This window comes from Electrona antarctica, assembly GCF_951216825.1.
Source record: "Electrona antarctica genome assembly, chromosome: 15".
NCBI lineage: Eukaryota > Metazoa > Chordata > Actinopteri > Myctophiformes > Myctophidae > Electrona > Electrona antarctica.
Window position 1 is genome coordinate 47,130,958 of NC_136796.1, and position 23,204 is coordinate 47,154,161.

The 23,204-nt window shown below is 41.9% G+C and overlaps 1 protein-coding gene across 1 annotated transcript; it reads right to left on the reverse strand.

Moving 5' to 3' along the window:
• Positions 1-1,144: 1,144 nt before the first annotated feature.
• Positions 1,145-17,923, reverse strand: LOC306938121 (protein NLRC3-like; the record flags this gene model as incomplete). Its single annotated transcript, XM_079522135.1, has 5 exons — positions 1,145-1,313; positions 3,749-5,612; positions 5,872-6,035; positions 15,998-16,105; positions 17,913-17,923. The coding sequence occupies 5 exons, from the start codon at positions 17,921-17,923 to the stop codon at positions 1,145-1,147; spliced, it is 2,316 nt and encodes a 771-aa protein (XP_079378261.1).
• Positions 17,924-23,204: the final 5,281 nt, after the last annotated feature.

Below are 23,204 nucleotides of genomic sequence, written 5' to 3' on the forward strand. Positions count from 1 at the left end.
TAAAGGGTTATTACACTTTCAAACATATTTGGGTCATTTTAACATCTACTCAGGCCCATAAGCTTGGGTTACCATGATATCAAGCTTATACATATTCTCACCTCAGCAATCATATTATATTCACATAATACAGTGCATAATAAACAGAAGTGATTACAATTCATGTGGTAAATGTATCTTACTTTAGAACTTCCAGTCTACTGTGTGGGCTCTTCAGTGAAGCACAGAGCAGCTCCACTAGTCCTGAGTCCTGCAGGTCGTTTTTACTGAGGTCCAATTCTCTCAAATGGGAAGGATTAGAGCTGAGAGCTGAAGACACAACTTCAACGTCTGTCTTTCTGAGTTTACAGCCAACAAGTCTGTAAATGCAGATTAAAAAAGATATTGTAAAAACAAATGACACATAAACAATTATTTGAACTGAGGACCCAATACCCTGACAAGCAAGAATTGTAGGCATTTCATTTAGTTTGACTCGGCTGCACAGATACATGTTGTGTTTGAGTCTTCTGTAATATTCGCCAATTTACCAAATTGGTTTTAAAAATGTTTTAAAAGTCATTCAATTGTACCTTTAGAAATGTGCAGATACTAGTCTGTATACACTTAAACTGTATGTTGGTGTATTTACTGTTGAGTGAGAAACCACACTAGTTGCACATTAAGCTAATCATCTGGGGACCCCCTTGGGGGTCCAGGCCCTCAGTTTGGGAACCACAGGCCTAGACTAATATAATGATATTTGATTGGTACAGTAGGTAGATGCAGGATATTGATTATGTGTTGATCTGTTGCGTACCTCGGTAAAGCTTGATAACTGTGGCGTATCTACAACGGGTCGCACATAGACGATCTACAAGCTCACAAGCGTTGCGTCCTCGACGCGTTGTGAGCTTGTACATCAGCTGTTTATGGTGTGTAATCCAGTTGTATGACCAAGTAGCTCAGAAGCCTATACATTTGCCTTAAAGGGTTATTACACTTTCAAACATATTTGGGTCATTTTAACATCTACTCAGGCCCATAAGCTTGGGTTACCATGATATCAAGCTTATTAATATTCTCACCACAGCAATCATATTATATTCACATAATACAGTGCAAAATAAACAGAAGTGATTAAAATGAATGTGGTAAATGTATCTTACTTTAGAACTTCCAGTCTACAGTGTGGGCTCTTCAGTGAAGCACAGAGTCCTGAGTCCTGCATGTCGTTTTCACTGAGGTCCAATTCTCTCAAATGGGAAGGATTAGAGCTGAGAGCTGAAGACACAACTTCAACGTCTGTCTTACTGAGCTGACAGCCAACAAGTCTGTAAATGCAGATTAAATAAGAGATCAAAACAAATGATACCTCATTCACTGTCATGGAATTTAACTAAAACATCTCCTATCTAGTTATCCAGACATACGTATAGACACCACTTGACAGCACAGAATGACTGTACAGAGGAAGATAGACATTTTGATATCAAAGATTTCAACCAGCAGTTGAAGGAGTGAAATGAAGACTGAACAACAACATTGCATATTTACTGCCTAAACTGTGTAAAAGCTTTACAAACAAGCTGCTGGAGACCAGCATTCAGTCTCTATTTCTGTTCCCTGTCTCTTCAAGCTGGGCCACAGCTGTAGGCTTTACTGTTAGTTTGAATTTACCCCAATATTATAATATTGCATAACCTACAATATTATACCATTTCATAACCTACAATATTATAACATTTCATAACCTACAATATTATAACATTTCATAACCTACAATAATAACATTTCATAACCTACAATATTATTACATTTCATAACCTAAATAATGTTATGTGTTGTTTTTGGCAGCACATTTTGATTTTAGTTTTAGTCATAGTCTCTTGAATAGCTTTCATTTAATTTTAGTCACCTGGAATGTTTTAGTGTTTTGTCTAGTTTTAGTCGGCTAAATGTCATAAGATTTTAGTCGACTAAATCTACAGTTGAATTAGTCGACTAAAATGTATTGTGGCGGGCCTTGATGCCGTCATGACAGATTTTTGCTGAAAATAGCCGATCTACAAGCTCACAGCGCGTTGCGCTGCGACGCGTTGTGAGCTTGTAGATCGGCTATTTTCAGCATGCAATCAAGTGTAAAATTACTTATACTGGATATCTTGTCCACTAGTCCCCTCCTAACATTTTAGTCTAGTTTGTATTTGTTGACAAAATTGTCAGTATATTTAGTCTTAGTTTTAGTCATCATAGCTTAGTTTTCATTTAGTTTTCCTCAGTGGAAAAAGGTAGTCGACGAACATTTTTTGTCATAGTTTTAGTCGACAAAAACAACACTGGTTATAACATTTCATAACCTACAATATTATAACATTTCATAACCTACAATATGGAACAAGAGACAGAACCAGGACATGCTAGTGATGCTCTGACCAGCTGGACAGTTATAAGATGAAAGAATTATCCAATTTTCTTTTCTTTTTTGTTAACCCAAGAAAAGGAAATGAGCAACTCCAAACGTTGCATCAAACATATGCACAGCAGATATAAGAAGTGTCTAATATTATTAATAATGTTCCTTTGTCCCACTACGCTACTGGGTGGTAACTGTTATCTTTATTTTGAACGGTGCAAAAACATAATCTTTTCTTTTTACTTTTCTTCTTTAATTTTCTTTTTTTCTGTTTGTTTATTATTTAATTTTTTTATGTTTTTAGTTATCCTTCTGACGCTGACAATTGATTTAATTCGCCAGCTACAACACTTAGGACCCAAACAACATTATCTTTAAATTCTTGCCAGAATGTTGTGCACCTTCATGCTAGCCAGATGATGACACTTAAGACTTTGATGACCCCATAGGCTTTCCTCTGCCTTATCACACACATGGTCCCTGGAGGATGGACCCTACAGATCATATCACACACATGGTCCCTGGAACCCTACAGATCATATCACACACATGGTCCCTGGAGGATGGACCCTACAGATCATATCACACACATGGTCCCTGGAGGATGGACCCTACAGATCATATCACACACATGGTCCCTGGAGGATGGACCCTACAGATCATATCACACACATGGTCCCTGGAGGATGGACCCTACAGATCATATCACACACATGGTCCCTGGAGGATGGACCCTACAGATCATATCACACACATGGTCCCTGGAGGATGGACCCTACAGATCATATCACACACATGGTCCCTGGAGGATGGACCCTACAGATCATATAACACACATGGTCCCTGGAGGATGGACCCTACAGATCATATCACACACATGGTCCCTGGAGGATGGACCCTATAGATGAAGTGACTCCATGGCCTTTCCCTCTAGGTCAAGTTTGTACCACTTTCAAAAGCTTTGGCTGTTGTTTATATTACATCGCATCGAGGGACTCGCTTTGATAATAAACCAGACCTACAAGCTGTCAATGTGTTGCGATGCAAAGTATTGTATGCTTATAGATCATTTGTTATTGACGAGTGACACCTTTCAACTTGTTCTACTGAGTGCTTTCACCACAGTGAAGCGGGTTTAACGTTGGGTATTTTAGCTGTCTTTTATGGTGTTAAAAGGGGCGTGGAACAACGCAGAACAATGCAGACAATACACACAATACCCACAATAACACACAATACCACTAATCACTATTTGAAATGCAGACAACTTTTATGCCAACCTTCATTTATAATCATAGTGTTAACTGTAATGGCAGATTGACTCAGGATGTTTCTATTCACTTGACTACTAACCGAGCCTTTCTGCAGTTCCTCACAGCTGGGATCAGCCTCCTTCGCCCCTCCTCTGATGTGTTGTATTTGTCCAGGTCCAACTCTTCCAGAACCTCCTCTGACATCTGCAGCATGACGGCCAGAGCTGAACACTGGGTCTCAGACAGTTTCTCTGTTCTGTTCTCTGACTTCAGGAACTGTTGGATCTCCTGATGTAGTGAGTGGTCGTTCATCTCCATCAGACAGTGGAAGATGTTGATACATCTGTCAGGAGAGACATCATCACGAGTTAACATCTCCTTCAGGTTCTGGATGGCGTTCTGGATGGCTTTCTGGATCTCCTCTGGACTGTTCTTTGTCTGACCAAGCAGACCTCCTAACAGACTTTTCTTTGTCTGACCCAGCAGGCCTCCTAACAGACTTTGGTTGGACTCCAGTGAGAGGCCATGAAGGAACCGAACAAGTAGGTCCAGGTGGCCATTTTTACTCTTCAGGGATTTTTCCATAGCAGCTTTCAGGAAGTCGGAGAGGGAGCTCTTACCGCTGTATTTATCATCTTCCAGGAATGCCTTCAGTACCTTCATGTTCTTCTTTGTGAAACAGTGGAACAGGTAGACTGCAGCCAGAAACTCCTGGATGCTCAGATGAACAAAGCTGTAGACGGTTTTCTGGAACAGCACACTCTCTCTTTTGAAGATCGTGCACACGCCTGAGTACAGCGATGCGTCTTTCACATCAAGACCACACTCTTCCAGGTCTTCTTGGTAGAACATGAGGCTACTTTTCTTCAGGTGTTGAAATGCCAGCTTGCCCAGATTCAGAAGAACTTCCCTGCAAGTCTTTGTGAGCTGCTGTTGTGTCCCCTTTTCTTTTTCTTTCTTGTTCACATCATGAGTCTCATCATACTTCTGCTTCTTCCTGTTTGTCAGAACCAACAGGAATTGGCAGCACATCTCAGTCAGGGTCTTGGGCAGCTGTCCTATCGTGGTGTGTGTCCTCAACATGTCCAGCAGAACAGTAGCAATGATCCAACAGAAGAGTGGGATGTAACACATGATGTGGAGGGTCCTCGATGTCTTCAAGTGTGAGAGGACTCTGTCGGCCAGCTTCTCTTCACTGAATCTCTTCCTGAAGTACTTCTCCTTCTGGGGGTCTGTGAACCCTCGCACTTCTGTCACCATGTCAACACATGCAGGAGGGATCTGATTGGCTGCTGCTGGTCTGGTGGTTATCCAGAGGAGGGCTGAGGGGAGCAGATTCCTCTTGATGAGGTTTGTCAACAGATAATCCACCGATGATGTCACTGTGACATCAGAGATGATTTCATTTTTGTCGAAGTGCAATGGAAACCTGCTTTCATCGAGGCCATCAAAGATGAAGCAAACTTTCCAGGCAGCGAGCTGCTCTGCTGTGACCTTCTTTAATGTTGGGTGGAAATCATGGATCAGTTTGAGAAGGCTGTACTGCTTATCTCTGACCAAGTTCAGCTCCCGGAATGAAAAGAGAACCAGGAGATCTATATCTTGATTCTCCAAACCTCTTGCCCAGTCCAGAGCAAACTTGCGCACAGAGAATGTTTTTCCAATGCCAGCGATGCCTTCGGTCAGAACACTTGTGCTGGGTGTCTCTCTGCCAGGGAGGAGGATCTTAAAGATTGTACAGCAGTTGATTGGTTCGTCATGGAAGGTCTTCATGTTGGAAGCTGTCTCAAGCTGTATCACCTCATGTTGGCAATTAACCCCTTCACTCTCTCCCGCTGAGATGTAGAGCTCTGAGTAGGTGCTGGTGACGGAGGTTCCAGACTCTTCCGTCATGTCGTCTTTCACTTCATCAAGACTGTCCAAACTGACCTTATAATCGTTCAAATCATCCTGCAGACTGACATCTGAAATGAGAAGAAAATGTTTTAAACATTGAGGTTAATTTATAGCTTTACATGTTTACAGCACACATTACTAATTAATTACCCCCAGAAAATATGCTTTTTGATAAGCAACATTGCCAAAGGTAAGGTAAGATCAGCTGTTTTTGTCCAGGATTGATAATTGTTTAGCTTCATTATTTGCACTTAGATATAATTGATACACACCGATAATTTGAACATTTAGTCTGACTATGAATTTTCAATGAGTGCACATTCTTACTTTGTCCAGGTGTGGTTTGACTGGGTGTCTTCAGTCCAGGTGTGGTTTGACTGGGTGTCTTCAGTCCAGGTGTGGTTTGACTGGGTGTCTTCAGTCCAGGTGTGGTTTGACTGGGTGTCTTCAGTCCAGGTGTCTGATCAGCCTCAGTCACAACGCACCCCTCTCTGTGGACACGAATACATATAATAGTTATTCTAATATGTACATACACTGTGTGTGTGTGTGTGTGTGTGTGTGTGTGTGTGTGTGTGTGTGTGTGTGTGTGTGTGTGAGAGACCATATAGCTCCTTGTAAAACAATGTGATAAGAATGAAGGATAAGATATCAGCAGTTTACTGTAAACCATGTGACCACAGCAGAGGAAGATGGCAATTTGCTGCTTTCTGCTCTCTAGTTCTAGGCGATGCTTTCTGTACCCGTGATCTGTATCCTGAAGCACTTGTTGTAGAGTTTTCCAAGTTTGTGCATCCACTATTGTTTGTGTTCAAGAATTTCTTGTTAAATGTGAATGCAAATAAAGATGTTAAGATGTGTGTGTGTGTGTGTGTGTGTGTGTGTGTGTGTGTGTGTGTGTGTGTGCTCATATTTATGTATTCATGTCTGATATAAGTATATGTTCACATTGCATTGTGTTGGTACTTGGTATACAATAATAATATGTTGTTGTTGTTGTGTTGTGTATATTGTACATATCAGATTTTGTATTGACCTGTACTTTCTTTGAAATGTCCATTCTACAAACTGATAAGATTTTCAATCAATAATGGTTAGAGGAGTGCCCTTGTTGCCGAAAGGTTGCCGGTTCGATTCCCTGGACGGGCAGGAAAAATATGGGTTGTGAATAGGCATGTAACGCTACACTCAACTCACGATACGATACGTATCACGATATGAGGTTCACGATACCATTTTCTTTTAATGATTTATCTTCCCCCCAAGCTTTTTTCACAATTTTTATTTAACTACATTGCAAAAGTAGCATTACTTTTCATGTAAAATTACTTAATTTCTGTGCAACAACTGTAAACATGCTTTCATGTTTAAACCTAGCTCGAGTTAACATTTCTTCTTTTCTTTGATGGCATCTTAGGATAGATGTAGACCTATTTGACAGTGCAGAAACATAATTGCCTTCCTTGATGTATTATTGAGCATCAATAACGACCATCACCTGTGTCACAGACACATACAGCTCCCCTATGCAGGCCTCTACTACTGAAAGTGACTGCATGGAGTCTGTCTCATTTCTCTCCAAAATATGATGGAATATGATTACAGCTCACATTTCATATCACACACTAGCCCCCCTAAAAAAAAAAATCGATATTCATTTTTAATAAATCGATACATATCGTTGGGATATAATATATCAATATATAATATATCGTTACATGCCTAGTCGTGAAGTGATTGTCATCACTCACCCATCACCGCTGAAGTGCCCTTGAGCAAGGCACTGAACCCCCAACTGCTCCAGTGGAGCTGCTTAGTGGTTAACAGTATAAGACTGTGGTTGTACTGGTCAGTACAACAGTATAAGACTGTGGTTGTACTGGTCAGTACAACAGTATAAGACTGTGGTTGTACTGGTCAGTACAACAGTATAAGGTAAGGTGACATTCACACCAGAAAGCTTTGCTGCGATTAAAACGAATCCTGCTGCCCATTGTCAGAAAGTGCACTTTGTTTGGCAGGTGTGAAGGCTCATTCGAATCCTAATGCGTATCAAAGAACCGCATTCTACTCCGAGCAAAAACAGGGGTTTCGCTTCGCTTCCAATCGCACTTGATTACATTCGGTGCAGGTGTGAATGCAATCCACAGTAAATAAAGGAAATTAAGCAAACAATGTGGCGGGTGAGGAGCTGAACACAGTTGGAGACGGAGAAGGCATATTTTACGCAAAGGTGTCCCGTTACCGTGGATAGACGTGGTCGAATGAGGAGACTGAAGCCCTGATCGAAATGAGGATGAGTACATTAATCAATTGCTTAAGGAAACACATAAAAACACTGCAGTGTAGCCTACAGAATATTCTGTCTGTCTGTCTGTCTGTGCGTGCCGTAAACATGGAGTGCTGTCACTGTGTGTGTGGGGACTGGGTAGTAGGGACTTTCATCTCGATAAACTTGTAAACATTTTGCGCTGCTGTCTGTTATATCAGTGCGCTCAGCGCTGTGCCTCCATGCCCAAAAGAACAGTGCGTGGCTGCGTGCGTAGAGAGAGAGAGAGAGGGGGGGGGGGGGGGTGATAATTTTATCACCATGGATTTCACTGTGTAGGCTAGTTTATGAATGGAACACATTGATAAAGGTCCCCCCTGCTGCGTTTCCAATTGCTGCGGATGACAGTGTGAAGGAAAACCGCAGCAAATTAAATATGCAAGAATCCCAATTTCTCCGAAGTATTAGGTGAGAATGTGACCTAAGACTGTGGTTGTACTGGTCAGCTCCCAGGTTTTAATGTGTGTGTCTCTATGTGCAGGGCGTTGCTGAAAATGAGCACTTGTGCTCAGATACTATCCTGGGTAATTAAAGGATAAAGAAAACAGTTTATTACATAGACAGGACATCATGCACACAAGCAGTCAGTCTGTATCGTGCAGCTTCACCTCTGAACTCCACATTGTCTGGAGTCTGACTTCCTGTCTGAAAAGACCTTTATGGTTCAGATAAATGTGGTTCTATCTGATTGGTTTAACACCAGTTCAGATAAATGTGGTTCTATCTGATTGGTTTAACACCAGTTCAGATAAATGTGGTTCTATCTGATTGGTTTAACACCAGTTCAGATAAATGTGGTTCTATCTGATTGGTTTAACACCAGTTCAGATAAATGTGGTTCTATCTGATTGGTTTAACACCAGTTCAGATAAATGTGGTTCTATCGTATCTGATTGGTTTAACCCATTCTGGGCGGGAATCCCTTTTGGTGTTTAAAGCATTATGTTATACTTTAGCTATTGAAAAATAGCGGTGCCGCACTACGAGCTCATAGGTCTGCTATTTTAGAAAAATCGTGAAAATGTGGCGCAAATTTGGAATATATAGTTCATCGAGGCCTTTCGAGAATATTTAAGGGTGTGTTATTTAAATGACGGTCTGTTTCAGCTGCGACATTTATCAAAGATCCGAGCAAATGAACGCTAGGATCAGCTGTATAGGATCACTTGATAAATCTCACATGGACAATGGTGTACTGCCTTCAAAAAAATGAAGGCAGGATATACACTCCACTGACAAATGGAGTTAGTGAGTTGTGTCATAGTCAGTGTTGGGAAAGTTATTTTTTGTCTCCACCAGGCCGAAGGCATGGGGAGAGAGTATGTTTTGCACTCCGTCCGTGTGTGTGTCCGTCCGTCCGTGTGTGTGTCCTTCCGTCCGTCTGTGTACAGCTAATCTCCGGCACCGTTAACCCGGCCGATGCCAAACTTTGCACACACACTCCCTGGATGCCAACGATGAACCTCTGCCCCACATTTTCCAGAACGGCCAGTTATAGCGCCACCATGAGGCAGCTTTTCACATTTTTGACCTACAACTGCACCGATCTGCGTGAAACGTTGCATGCACACTCCCTAGAGGCCAAGGACAAACCTTTGACCTGCATTTTCCGCATCTGCCTTTTATAGCGCCACCAGGAGGCCGACTTTTGTAAAACACATTTTTTGATATTACTCCTCCAGATTCTGTCCAAAAATCTCACAAATCGTTACACAGTATCTCTATGGTCATGTGCTCAAGTTGGATCTGTCCGATATTTCATATTCCATCCTAATTGGCTATAATTGGCTTTCACAGTTTGCAAGATTGCCCCGTTTTGAACAATAGCCTCAAATCATGAACGCAGCATGCAATTTACGTGAAATCTTTCACACTTTTTCTTACTAGGCTGAGGAATATATCCCACCCTTTTCACATTGGCCTGTTATAGCGCCACCAACAGGTTGATTTTTGCAAAACACATTTTTGGAACAAAATGCCTCAAATCATAAAAAAAAAAAAAAAACATCCTCCTAAACATCCTTGCCAAACATCACACACACTCCTATCCTCCTGGTGGAGACCTGTGCCCGGAAGGGCACTTTTTCTAGTTTTATACTAGTTCAGTTCACAGTTCAAAAATTTAAAAATGAACTAGTTCCGTTCATAGTTCATCATTCAAAATTTGGAACTAAAGTTCATCGTTCCAAAAAAGGAACTATTATAGTTATTTTTCGTTCTTTTCTTTTTTTCTTTTATTATTGCCACAGCCCATAGCCATATAAAACCACAGACTTTATTCCAAATGAAGTCCAAATCTTAAAAAACAACTTTGGGATTAATAAAGTGCCAACTTTTACAATATCTCCATTACCATTATCCAAATTAATTCCTTATCTTTTTTTTTTTTTTTAACATTTTACAAAAAATGCTCTTTTGCAATGTGAAATGCCACCGAATTCTTAATTATTTTCCATGTCTTTATGGGCACACTTGTGAAAGCTGCATGCTTTTATTGTGAAGGCAAAAGTTTCTGAATGTTCTCAGAGCCTGCATATCTCTGCATGCTGAAAATAGCTGATCTACAAGCTCACAACACGTTGTGAGCTTGTAGATCAGCTACTTTCGGAACACAGAACACAAGTACGACGAAGAATAAATCAGGCATCACTGCGCTTCACTCACTGTGGGAGAGAGATGTCTTTTGTTGTCTGTTTGTGGCGATATTATGGACACCAGGACACGTACCTCCTCGACGCAAAATTAACCAACTAAGCTATAGGAAGCTATTTTTCGTGGCACATTATGTTTAATTAAACATGAGTGGGCGATGCGCGCTCCAGCGACGGCTGAGAAAGATTAGTTAATTTGTGTCGGATAAGGACTTATTGGTTGGTTTTCCGCAAGATATTAAGGCATGTTTAGGGTGTTTTTTATCGCGGGGATTTTGCCTGGAAGGCTCTATGGAAACAGTCACTCTTGAACGAAGTTGAACGTGAGAAAGTGACGTTCACACACGCCAGAAATGCGTGTGTGAACGTATTCACACTGACGCGTTCACAATGACGTTCATCAAGCAGAAATACAGTACGTTCAGTTCACGTTCACCCGAAATATGAACGAGTTTATGAACGATCGTTCTTTGAACGCGGGTACAACACTGGTCATATACCAATTATTTGTTTACAAACATAAGTAGTGTGTATATTGTATAGTGTTATAGTGTGTATATTGTATAGTGTTATAGTGTGTATATTGTATAGTCTTATAGTGTGTATATTGTATACTGTTATAGTGTGTATATTGTATAGTGTTATAGTGTGTATATTGTATAGTCTTATAGTGTGTATATTGTATACTGTTATAGTGTGTATATTGTATAGTGTTATAGTGTGTATATTGTATAGTGTTATAGTGTGTATATTGTATAGTGTTATAGTGTGTATATTGTATACTGTTATAGTGTGTATATTGTATAGTGTTATAGTGTGTATAGTGCGGATGTAAAGGGGCGCGGTTCTGCTGCTGACCCAGTGTCTCATCTGTCTGTCTCGTCTGCTGTTTTTTATGTATTTTATGTCGTCCTAAGCAATCGCACCCCAATTATCTTTGTGGCAAAATGAAGCTTAACGTCGGCATGATACTGTGCCTGGCTGTGTGCCTTCTCAGTTGTTTAATCACTGAAGTATGGAGTTTACACGGAAAAGTCGGCGTCCTCGCCTATACTCGCGATCAGCTGTTATCGCTCAGGCACCCAGGCAAACCAGGAGACGCTGTTTTGGATTCACTGGACAAGTATCCACAACTTAAAAATACCGGTACGCGAAAATGGAATAAAGATAAGAAACGAGGATCAAGGGGTGGAGTGAGAGCCAGATTAAGGAGGCGCGGCAGCAGACATCCTTTGCCGGTAATAACTTTTTCTAATGTCCGCTCTTTGAGCAACAAAATGAATGAACTGGTCGCTAAAGTTAAATACGACAACGAATTCAGACAGAGCAACCTCATCTGTTTTACAGAGAGTTGGTTGAAGGAGGAGATGTCAGACCCAAATCTGCCGGGTTACACAATAATACGGGCTGACAGAGACACTAATACGTCACGGAAATCTATTGGTGGTGGCTTGTGTGTCTATATTGACACACGCTGGGCTACCCAGTATACGGTCCGGGAACGCGTATGCACACATGACTATGAAATCCTGGTGGTCTCATTTCGTCCATTCTACCTCCCGAGAGAGTTTGGCCAGATTACAATCATACTGGCCTATGTACCTGGGCCGGATTTTGTGGGGGCTGCGGCCAGTATAGCCGAGTGCTACAACAACGCTCTGTCCCGCGCAGTTAACCAACCCGTTCTGCTGCTAGGGGACTTTAACTCTTGTGAACTGTCCGATCACCTGCCCACTCTACACCAGTACGTGGACTGTCCGACCCGCCTGGCACGCACCCTGGACAAGTGTTATGGCAACATACCAGACGCCTACAAATCCACCTGCAGGCCTGCCTTGGGGAAGTCTGACCATAATGTCATACACCTACTCCCACGCTACAGGGCTAAACTGAGACGGGAAAAAACAGTGACCAAGGAAATAGTGACCTGGACAGAGGACTGTAAGGAGGAAATGAGATGCGAGTTGGAAACGACTGACTGGCTATTTCTTAACTCATGTGACACCCCTCACGAACTGACACGTTTACATCCTATCTGTTGTTTAATGAAAGTAAAATCATGCAAACTAAATCTGTCAAAATATTCCCTAATAACAACTTATGGATGTCTAGTGATCTGAAGGGTTGCATTCGTGAGAAGAAACATGCTTTTAAAAATGGTAATGTTGAGTTAGTTCGAGAAAAAAGATGTGAATTAAGATCTAAACTGAAACAAGCAAAAATAGATTACAAAGATAAAGTTGATTACCAATACTTTGCAGGGAATGCCAAGAAAGCATGGGAAGGTTTAAATGTGATGATGGGCAGGGAAACTAAGCAAAAGCGTACCCCCCTGTCGCACCCCTCTCCATCTTTTGCTAACGATCTAAATATCTTTTTCAGCCGTTTTGATAAGAATGACTTCAGTGCTGAGCGTGATAGTGTGTGTAGGTCCATTCCGGAGTATGTCCCTATCACACTCAGTGAAAATGAAATTGTAGCTAGCCTTTCCTGTATTAAGCCCAACTCGGCCCCTGGGCCTGATGGCCTTAGAGGTAGAGTGTTGAAAGAAAATGTTCATGAACTTAAAGGTATTGTGTTGATGCTATTCCAGTATTTGCTTGACTCTCTAACAATGCCCAATTTATGGAAAATATCTTGTATTGTGCCTCTCCCCAAGAAGCCTGGAGCCACTGAACTAAAAGACTTCAGGCCCATTGCTCTTACTTCCATTTTGGGAAAATGTTTTGAAAGAGTTATAAGCAGACAAATCACAGCGATGGTTTCTAACAGCTTAGATCATCTCCAATTTGCTTATAAAAGTCAGAGAGGAACTGATGATGCAACTATCAGCCTGTTTAACACCCTGTCAAAGCATCTCCAAGTCCCCTCCCACTTTGCCAGGGTCCTTTTTATTGATTTTACCTCTGCTTTCAACAGCATGCAGATACACACCCTTCTGCAGAGACTCATTGACATAGGGGTAAATGGAGGTATTATCCATCTTGTCAGAGACTTCCTCTCTGACCGTCCTCAACAGGTCCGTGTTAATGATACTCTGTCCGACATCACTGTGCTTAACACCGGTGCTCCACAGGGGACTATCTTATCCCCCTTACTTTTCTCCTTATATACAAATTAATTCCAGTTAGACCAGGATATGTTTCATTTGTTCAAATATGCGGATGATATGGCCCTGGTTGCCTTACTGAAGAAGGGGGACACAGCGGGGGAGGAAGCATACAGAGTACATGTGTCATCTCTTCAGAACTGGTGCGAGAAAAGCTCCTTAGGGATCAATGTGACAAAAACAAAAGAACTTGTCATTCATGAAAAGGAACCTGTGCAGTCCATTACAATTGGTGGACAAATAGTGGAGATAGTAGACACTATTAAATACTTAGGCACATATATTGACAGCAAACTCAATTTCAGTGAAAATACTGACCAGATTTTTAAAACTTGTAACCAACGCCTCCATCTACTACGCAAGCTCAACTCATTTGGAGTGAGTAAGCATATTATGGAGACGGTCTATAAAAACCTGATAGAGGGAATTTTGACTTTTAACATGGCTATGTGGTATGGAAATCTAAATGTTAAAGGAAGAGGCAAGCTGCAGCGAATAGTAAACCTAGCATCAAAAATCATTGGGAAGAGACAGCAACAAATAGGCTGTATCTACAAGGAGGTACTTCGTAGAAAAGCTATCAAGATAGCAAACGACCCCTCTCATCCACTCTGCAGGGAGTTCGAGCTACTTCCCTCTGGTAGACGGTACAAAGTGCCAAGAGCTAACCGTAACATTTAAAAAAATTCCTTCATACCAAATGCCATTGAGGCACTAAATGATACCATGTCTCGCTAGATTTGTTTGTTTTTTCAATGTATTTGCCACTGTTGTCCTGCACTTTTTGTTTTGCCATGAGAAAATAATTGTGTTACGTGTTGTTGCTGTTGTTGTAACTGTTTGTTTTTTACTGTTGAGACCGAAGACAAATTTCCATACGTGGACAAATAAATGAAACTAACTAACTAACTAACTAACTAACATTTACATTGTTCCACGCCCCATTTCACACCATAAAAGCCGTCAAGCATGACTCAGCAGACAGCGGTCAAAAAACTATAGGCCTTACAGTGCAAACGAGTCCTCCTGACGGTGTGGAAGCAACAAAATAATTATATTTTCCAAATTAAAATAAAAATGATTGCTGGAAAGAAATCACTGACACGGTCAGTGCTGTGCAGATATATATAAAAAGACATCCGATATTTATTTTTTTAATCAGAGCTGCATTGATTAATTAGTGGAATTCCGTCTTTTAGATTAATATCATCTCACTGTCATCTGTCTGAAAGCCATGTGGAGAATGGATTTGTTCTGATCATGGACACGTAGGCCTATAGCTATAATTAAAATGTCAACCATACGGCGGGTAGCCTATATCCTCTTTGTCAGATGTATAAGTGCAGGTTCATTTCATGATGTCGTCATATTAAAATGATCCGCGGGACATTTGGCTTTAGTTGGCACCAAACTTGATTGATCTCATGATGAGATCAATGTAGTAGCCTACAGCCTACACAGCTACAGTTGCCCATATTATAATGAATTAAGGTGAGCTGGCTTAAAACTATGACTGGCCGAATGACGCGCCGTTATATTAATTTTACGATGTGAATTTCACCCAGATTGGACTTGGTTCAGCGGCAGCATGCTGCTGTCCGTCCTTCCGTCCGTCCGTCCGTCCGTCCGTCCCCCACCCCCCCCCCCCCACACACACACACACACACACACACCGACAGTCATAACTGACTCAGAGAAGAGGAGCCCCGTAACAAAACAATTTAAATAGGCCTATACTGCAGGCATTACTACACTAAACAACGTTGGATTTGTACAGTGCAGATAAGTGCATGTTCTTATTATAATTGTGAGTTTGTTTTCTAACATGCAGCGCGAGTCCGCGATAGCCGATCTACAAGCTCACAACGCGTTGCACTGCGAGTAGAAGGCTGCTGAGAGTGAGCCGAATGCTAGAAATATCCTAATAAATAAATAAAAAGGTGTCGGTCTTCGGCCGCGGGGGCAGTTTCTGTATAGGACTATAGGCTAACTTGACCAATGCCTCTCGGCTTTTATATAGGCTATCATTTTTTTATGTGCTGACCAATATTGGGGACACACCCTACATATTTTATTTGAGGTCTGGCAACTATTAATTGATTCAGCATGAAGACTAAAGCCTTCTGAATAAATATACGCATGCCTTGATCGCGAGTACACTACCCTCTGAGCTGACGTGGAACTGAGCGGAGTTTACGACCAACGGACGTCAACGTCAAGTTCATGGCCATGGCCATGAATTCCCACGTAATGTGGGAATCCTCGTAAATGCCCGTACGCTCACGCTCCGCTGCACGATATGAGCGTAAACGCTGTTGTGAATGAGGTCCATAGGGTATATATTGTACAGGAGGATTGACATACTGTGTGTGTGGAGGTCCAGGTTCATTACTGAAGTTAGGAGGTATTCCCATAGACCAGTCACTCTTCACAGACAGAAGGCTGGGTGTTGGAGACCCTGGTCTGTGGCTTCTGGAATAATAGAAACGAAGAAGACAATTTATTCAATATGTGTACAATATGTGAATTAACGTAAGGAGCGTCATTTTTTATTTCGTTATTAATAAAAAACAGAAGTCCCAGAAAAGGCGCGCTGTTATTGGCCAGTAGTCACTTTTGTGAGTTCAAAATGTATATTGCTAGCTGTTTCTGACACAGTAAGTCGAAGGACTGTTTTTCGTGCAAAACTAATGCTTGGAATGGATTCAGAATCATGAAAACCCCCTAGTTTGACCCCTAGTGTGGCCATATCCCTAGTTTGCCCATAGCCACTTGCCCAAATATGCCCTAATGTGCTGACCTCATCACATTTATGATGACGGCTATGGCCATTTTTAGCCCAAGGAGCACGTATAAAAAGACATTTTATAGTGTTATAGTGTGTATATTGTATAGTGTTATAGTTTGTATAGTGTATCTCATCATGACTCAGAGCAGAGGAGCCCCGTAACAAAACAATTTAAATAGGCCTACTGCAGGCATTACTACACTAAACAACGTTGGATTTGTACAGTGCAGATAAGTGCATGTTCTTATTATAATTGTGAGTTTGTTTTCTAACATGCAGCGCGAGTCCGCGATAGCCGATCTACAAGCTCACAACGCGTTGCACTACGAGTAGAAGGCTGCTGAGAGTGAGCCGAATGTTAGAAATATCCTAATAAATAAATAAAAAGGTGTCGGTCTTCGGCCGCAGGGGCAGTTTCTTTATAGGACTATAGGCTAACTTGACCAATGCCTCTCGGCTTTTATATAGGCTATCATTTTTTTATGTGCTGACCAATATTGGGGACACACCCTACATATTTTATTTGAGGTCTGGCAACTATATTAATTGATTCAGCATGAAGACTAAAGCCTTCTGAATAAATATACGCATGCCTTGATCGCGAGTACACTACCCTCTGAGCTGACGTGGAACTGAGCGGAGATTACGACCAACGGACGTCAACGTCAAGTTCATGGCCATGGCCATGAATTCCCACGTAATGTGGGAATCCTCGTAAATGCCCGTACGCTCACGCTCCGCTGCACGATATGAGCGTAAACGCTGTTGTGAATGAGGTCCATAGGGTGTATATTGTACAGGAGGATTGACATACTGTGTGTGTGGAGGTCCAGGTTCATTACTGAAGTTAGGAGGTATTCCCATAGACCAGTCACTCTTCACAGACAGAAGGCTGGGTGTTGGAGACCCTGGTCTGTGGCTTCTGGAATAATAGAAACGAAGAAGACAATTTATTCAATATGTGTGGGGTTATTTATGGGTGGACGAGTGCCTCTAGTGGCTGAGAAGGGGTCGCACACCTGGCTAACAGAACATCGTGTTTTATTATTCTACCATAAAGTTTACAAACTTATCTCAGGAGTAAAATGAGGGGATAATTTGGGTAAATATGTATGTTTAGGGGTGATTTTATTGCATGGGAAAGGTGAGCATGTTTAACTGTATTTTATTGGAACCCGTGTTTATATGTCATTTTGAGGGAATGTTTTGGTGAGGGACGCTACTGCGCATGTGCAAGCTGGTCTTTTATTCAGTGCGGAGATGTTTGTCAACTGGTAGAGACCAATGTGTAAGTACCAGCGGTTTAATTGTTAGTATGACATTAATTCCTTCATAATTTCTTGCATGATGTTCAGGTTTACAGTCAATGTGTAGATGTTATAATATTAATAGTGTGATTTGTTTTCTTTGGTGTGTTACAGTAAATTACCTGCCTGCCTGCAGCAACGTATTGTTTATTTACTTGAGGCTATTGCTAGCGCCTCAACTCACGGGTCGGCCATAACCGTACACAAGTATAGAGAGAGTGTGTGTGGTTGTGTGTGAAAGAGTTTTGGTAAAATAAATAACAAGAGTTAAAAGACAGTTATTTGTTTCTCAAGTTTATTCCAATGTGTGTGAGGCTGAGTAGTTATCATTGCCAGAACTACCAGGGCAAACATTCCCTTTCGGAGGGATTAAAATCCGAACAATATGTGTACAATATGTGAATTAACGTAAGGAGCGTCATTTTTTATTTCGTTATTAATAAAAAACAGAAGTCCCAGAAAAGGCTCGCTGTTATTGGCCAGTATTCACTTTTGTGAGTTAAAAATGTATATTGCTTGCTGTTTCTGACACAGTAAGTCGAAGGAGTGTTTTTCGTGCAAAACTAATGCTTGGAATGGATTCAGAATCATGAAAACCCCCTAGTTTGACCCCTAGTGTGGCCATAGACCCCCTAGTTTGTCCATAGCCACTTGCCCAAATATGCCCTAATGTGCTGACCTCATAAAATGTATGATGACGGCTATGGCCATTTTTAGCCCAAGGAGCACGTATAAAAAGACATTTTATAGTGTTATAGTGTGTATATTGTATAGTGTTATAGTTTGTATAGTGTATCTCATCATGACTCAGAGCAGAGGAGCCCCGTAACAAAACAATTTAAATAGGCCTACTGCAGGCATTACTACACTAAACAACGTTGGATTTGTACAGTGCAGATAAGTGCATGTTCTTATTATAATTGTGAGTTTGTTTTCTAACATGCAGCGCGAGTCCGCGATAGCCGATCTACAAGCTCACAACGCGTTGCACTGCGAGTAGAAGGCTGCTGAGAGTGAGCCGAATGTTAGAAATATCCTAATAAATAAATAAAAAGGTGTCGGTCTTCGGCCGCGGGGGCAGTTTCTTTATAGGACTATAGGCTAACTTGACCAATGCCTCTCGGCTTTTATATAGGCTATAATTTTTTTATGTGCTGACCAATATTGGGGACACACCCTACATATTTTATTTGAGGTCTGGCAACTATTAATTGATTCAGCATGAAGACTAAAGCCTTCTGAATAAATATACGCATGCCTTGATCGCGAGTACACTACCCTCTGAGCTGACGTGGAACTGAGCGGAGATTACGACCAACGGACGTCAACGTCAAGTTCATGGCCATGGCCATGAATTCCCACGTAATGTGGGAATCCTCGTAAATGCCCGTACGCTCACGCTCCGCTGCACGATATGAGCGTAAACGCTGTTGTGAATGAGGTCCATAGGGTGTATATTGTACAGGAGGATTGACATACTGTGTGTGTGGAGGTCCAGGTTCATTACTGAAGTTAGGAGGTATTCCCATAGACCAGTCACTCTTCACAGACAGAAGGCTGGGTGTTGGAGACCCTGGTCTGTGGCTTCTGGAATAATAGAAACGAAGAAGACAATTTATTCAATATGTGTGGGGTTATTTATGGGTGGACGAGTGCCTCTAGTGGCTGAGAAGGGGTCGCACACCTGGCTAACAGAACATCGTGTTTTATTATTCTACCATAAAGTTTACAAACTTATCTCAGGAGTAAAATGAGGGGATAATTTGGGTAAATATGTATGTTTAGGGGTGATTTTATTGCATGGGAAAGGTGAGCATGTTTAACTGTATTTTATTGGAACCCGTGTTTATATGTCATTTTGAGGGAATGTTTTGGTGAGGGACGCTACTGCGCATGTGCAAGCTGGTCTTTTATTCAGTGCGGAGATGTTTGTCAACTGGTAGAGACCAATGTGTAAGTACCAGCGGTTTAATTGTTAGTATGACATTAATTCCTTCATAATTTCTTGCATGATGTTCAGGTTTACAGTCAATGTGTAGATGTTATAATATTAATAGTGTGATTTGTTTTCTTTGGTGTGTTACAGTAAATTACCTGCCTGCCTGCAGCAACGTATTGTTTATTTACTTGAGGCTATTGCTAGCGCCTCAACTCACGGGTCGGCCATAACCGTACACAAGTATAGAGAGAGTGTGTGTGGTTGTGTGTGAAAGAGTTTTGGTAAAATAAATAACAAGAGTTAAAAGACAGTTATTTGTTTCTCAAGTTTATTCCAATGTGTGTGAGGCTGAGTAGTTATCATTGCCAGAACTACCAGGGCAAACATTCCCTTTCGGAGGGATTACAATCCGAACAATATGTGTACAATATGTGAATTAACGTAAGGAGCGTCATTTTTTATTTCGTTATTAATAAAAAACAGAAGTCCCAGAAAAGGCTCGCTGTTATTGGCCAGTAGTCACTTTTGTGAGTTAAAAATGTATATTGCTAGCTGTTTCTGACACAGTAAGTCGAAGGAGTGTTTTTCGTGCAAAACTAATGCTTGGAATGGATTCAGAATCATGAAAACCCCCTAGTTTGACCCCTAGTGTGGCCATAGACCCCCTAGTTTGTCCATAGCCACTTGCCCAAATATGCCCTAATGTGCTGACCTCATCACATTTATGATGACGGCTATGGCCATTTTTAGCCCAAGGAGCACGTATAAAAAGACATTTTATATTGTTATAGTGTGTATATTGTATAGTGTTATAGTTTGTATAGTGTATCTCATCATGACTCAGAGCAGAGGAGCCCCGTAACAAAACAATTTAAATAGGCCTACTGCAGGCATTACTACACTAAACAACGTTGGATTTGTACAGTGCAGATAAGTGCATGTTCTTATTATAATTGTGAGTTTGTTTTCTAACATGCAGCGCGAGTCCGCGATAGCCGATCTACAAGCTCACAACGCGTTGCACTGCGAGTAGAAGGCTGCTGAGAGTGAGCCGAATGTTAGAAATATCCTAATAAATAAATAAAAAGGTGTCGGTCTTCGGCCGCGGGGGCAGTTTCTTTATAGGACTATAGGCTAACTTGACCAATGCCTCTCGGCTTTTATATAGGCTATCATTTTTTGATGTGCTGACCAATATTGGGGACACACCCTACATATTTTATTTGAGGTCTGGCAACTATTAATTGATTCAGCATGAAGTCTAAAGCCTTCTGAATAAATATACGCATGCCTTGATCGCGAGTACACTACCCTCTGAGCTGACGTGGAACTGAGCGGAGTTTACGACCAACGGACATCAACGTCAAGTTCATGGCCATGGCCATGAATTCCCACGTAATGTGGGAATCCTCGTAAATGCCCGTATACGCTCACGCTCCGCTGCACGATATGAGCGTAAACGCTGTTGTGAATGAGGTCCATAGGGTGTATATTGTACAGGAGGATTGACATACTGTGTGTGTGGAGGTCCAGGTTCATTACTGAAGTTAGGAGGTATTCCCATAGACCAGTCACTCTTCACAGACAGAAGGCTGGGTGTTGGAGACCCTGGTCTGTGGCTTCTGGAATAATAGAAACGAAGAAGACAATTTATTCAATATATGTACAATATGTGAATTAACGTAAGGAGCGTCATTTTTTATTTCATTATTAATAAAAACAGAAGTCCCGGAAAAGACGCGCTGATATTGGCCAGTAGTCACTTTTGTGAGTTCAAAATTGATATTGCTTATGGAAAGCTGTTTCTGACACACTAAGTCCAAGGAGTGTTTTTCATGCAAAACTAATGCTTGGAATGGATTCAGAATCATGAAAAACCCCTAGTTTGACCCCGAGTGTGGCCATAGACCCCCTAGTTTGGCCATAGCCACTTGCCCTAATGTGCTGACCTCATCACATATGTGATGACGGCTATGGCCATGTTTAGCCCAAGGAGTGTTTTTGTGCAAAAGTAATGCTTGGAATGGATTCAGAATCATGAAAACACCCTAGTTTGACACGCCACATGCTACTTAAAGCATAATGAAATTGAGAACATTTTGCCTTATAATGGTTGTATGGCACCCCAACTTTCAGCAGCTGTCAAACATTCCCCTAGGGTGGTTGAATAGAAACCAATGTGGGATATGTTAGTAGACACCTTTACAAACACATTGGTGAAGAAAATTCTTGGTAAGAAATGTATTCCCAGATTTTATTAATATCCCCTGACTAAATGCTGTGTACAACTTCAACGCACGCACGCGCACGCACACGCACACGCAGGGGCGGAGCTACCGGGGGGGTGGTCACACCTCGGCCCGGGCCTCTTGGGGGCCCGCGCCGGCCGCGCGCCTGACCGCAGAAAAAATATTTCTATAAAGAATGTAACACTTTTGCCAGGCCCGCCTCTAGGGGGCAGAGGCAGACTGAGCCGGGCCTTCTCCATTCTCCCTCCCAGACGTTGAAGGATAGCAGTGGCACTGCCACTGCCACTGCACGCAAGGATTCCATGTCTCATGGTTGTTAACTTGTTGGTAGTTATTGACAAAGGTGATTTTGAGCCGTTCTTCAACCGTAAAAGCCATTCAATAATATTGAAATAAATATTGTGTTGTGTGTGTGTGTCAGTGTGTGTTGGTTGGTTTATTTTATTTCACACGGATTCAAAGTTAACATTGCATGATGCAGCAGCATTGCATTGTCTGATTTGTCTCCTACCCAAAATACATTGGTGATTTTATTTTGGGTAAGTATCGATTCGTCATCAACACCTGCCTGCCCCAAAAGGTCATGGGGCACTGGGGGCAGAACGTCATCATCAATCGCTTGTCTGCTTGTCAACAACACAATAAGCCAGCCAGCCAGGTACAACAGCGGAGCCTGCCTATTAGTGCCTAATCTAATCATGAGCGGATATAAACACAAAAGTGGAAATGAAAAGCGCAAAGCAAAGGAGGAAAGGGAACTAGCAAAAGCTAAACTTCCCAAATTAGATAGCTATTTTGTTCGCCCGGTCCCTCGTCCACCTCCTCCTCCACCTCCACCTGTTGTAGAGAAAGACACCAGCGACAGTGATTCACCCGAGACTGGCCCCCTCCTACCATCGGGGTCAGAGGAACACAGTCTGAGCCAGCTAACCCAGCTTAACAGGTATGCATGCTACTGACTGTCAGTCACTGCGTCAAGTTAAATGAATAATGAATATGGTTATTCTTTATATAGCCGCCTGCGGCCTGCCCGCCTAGCCTCCTTCAAGTTATCTCTGTCTCTCTTTTGGCTGTAGGCCGGCTAGTGATGATGCATCGGGGTTAGGGGAACACAGTGACAGGACTGACAGCAGGAGTCTGATTAACAGACCGGCCTATATGACTGCACTACTGCAGACTGCAGTGGCAGTGCCACTGCCTATATGTCTGACTCTGAAGTCTGAACTCTCAGTCAGTATACGTTTTATTATAGTTCACTTCTTATAATAGCCGCCTAGGCTACCTGGCT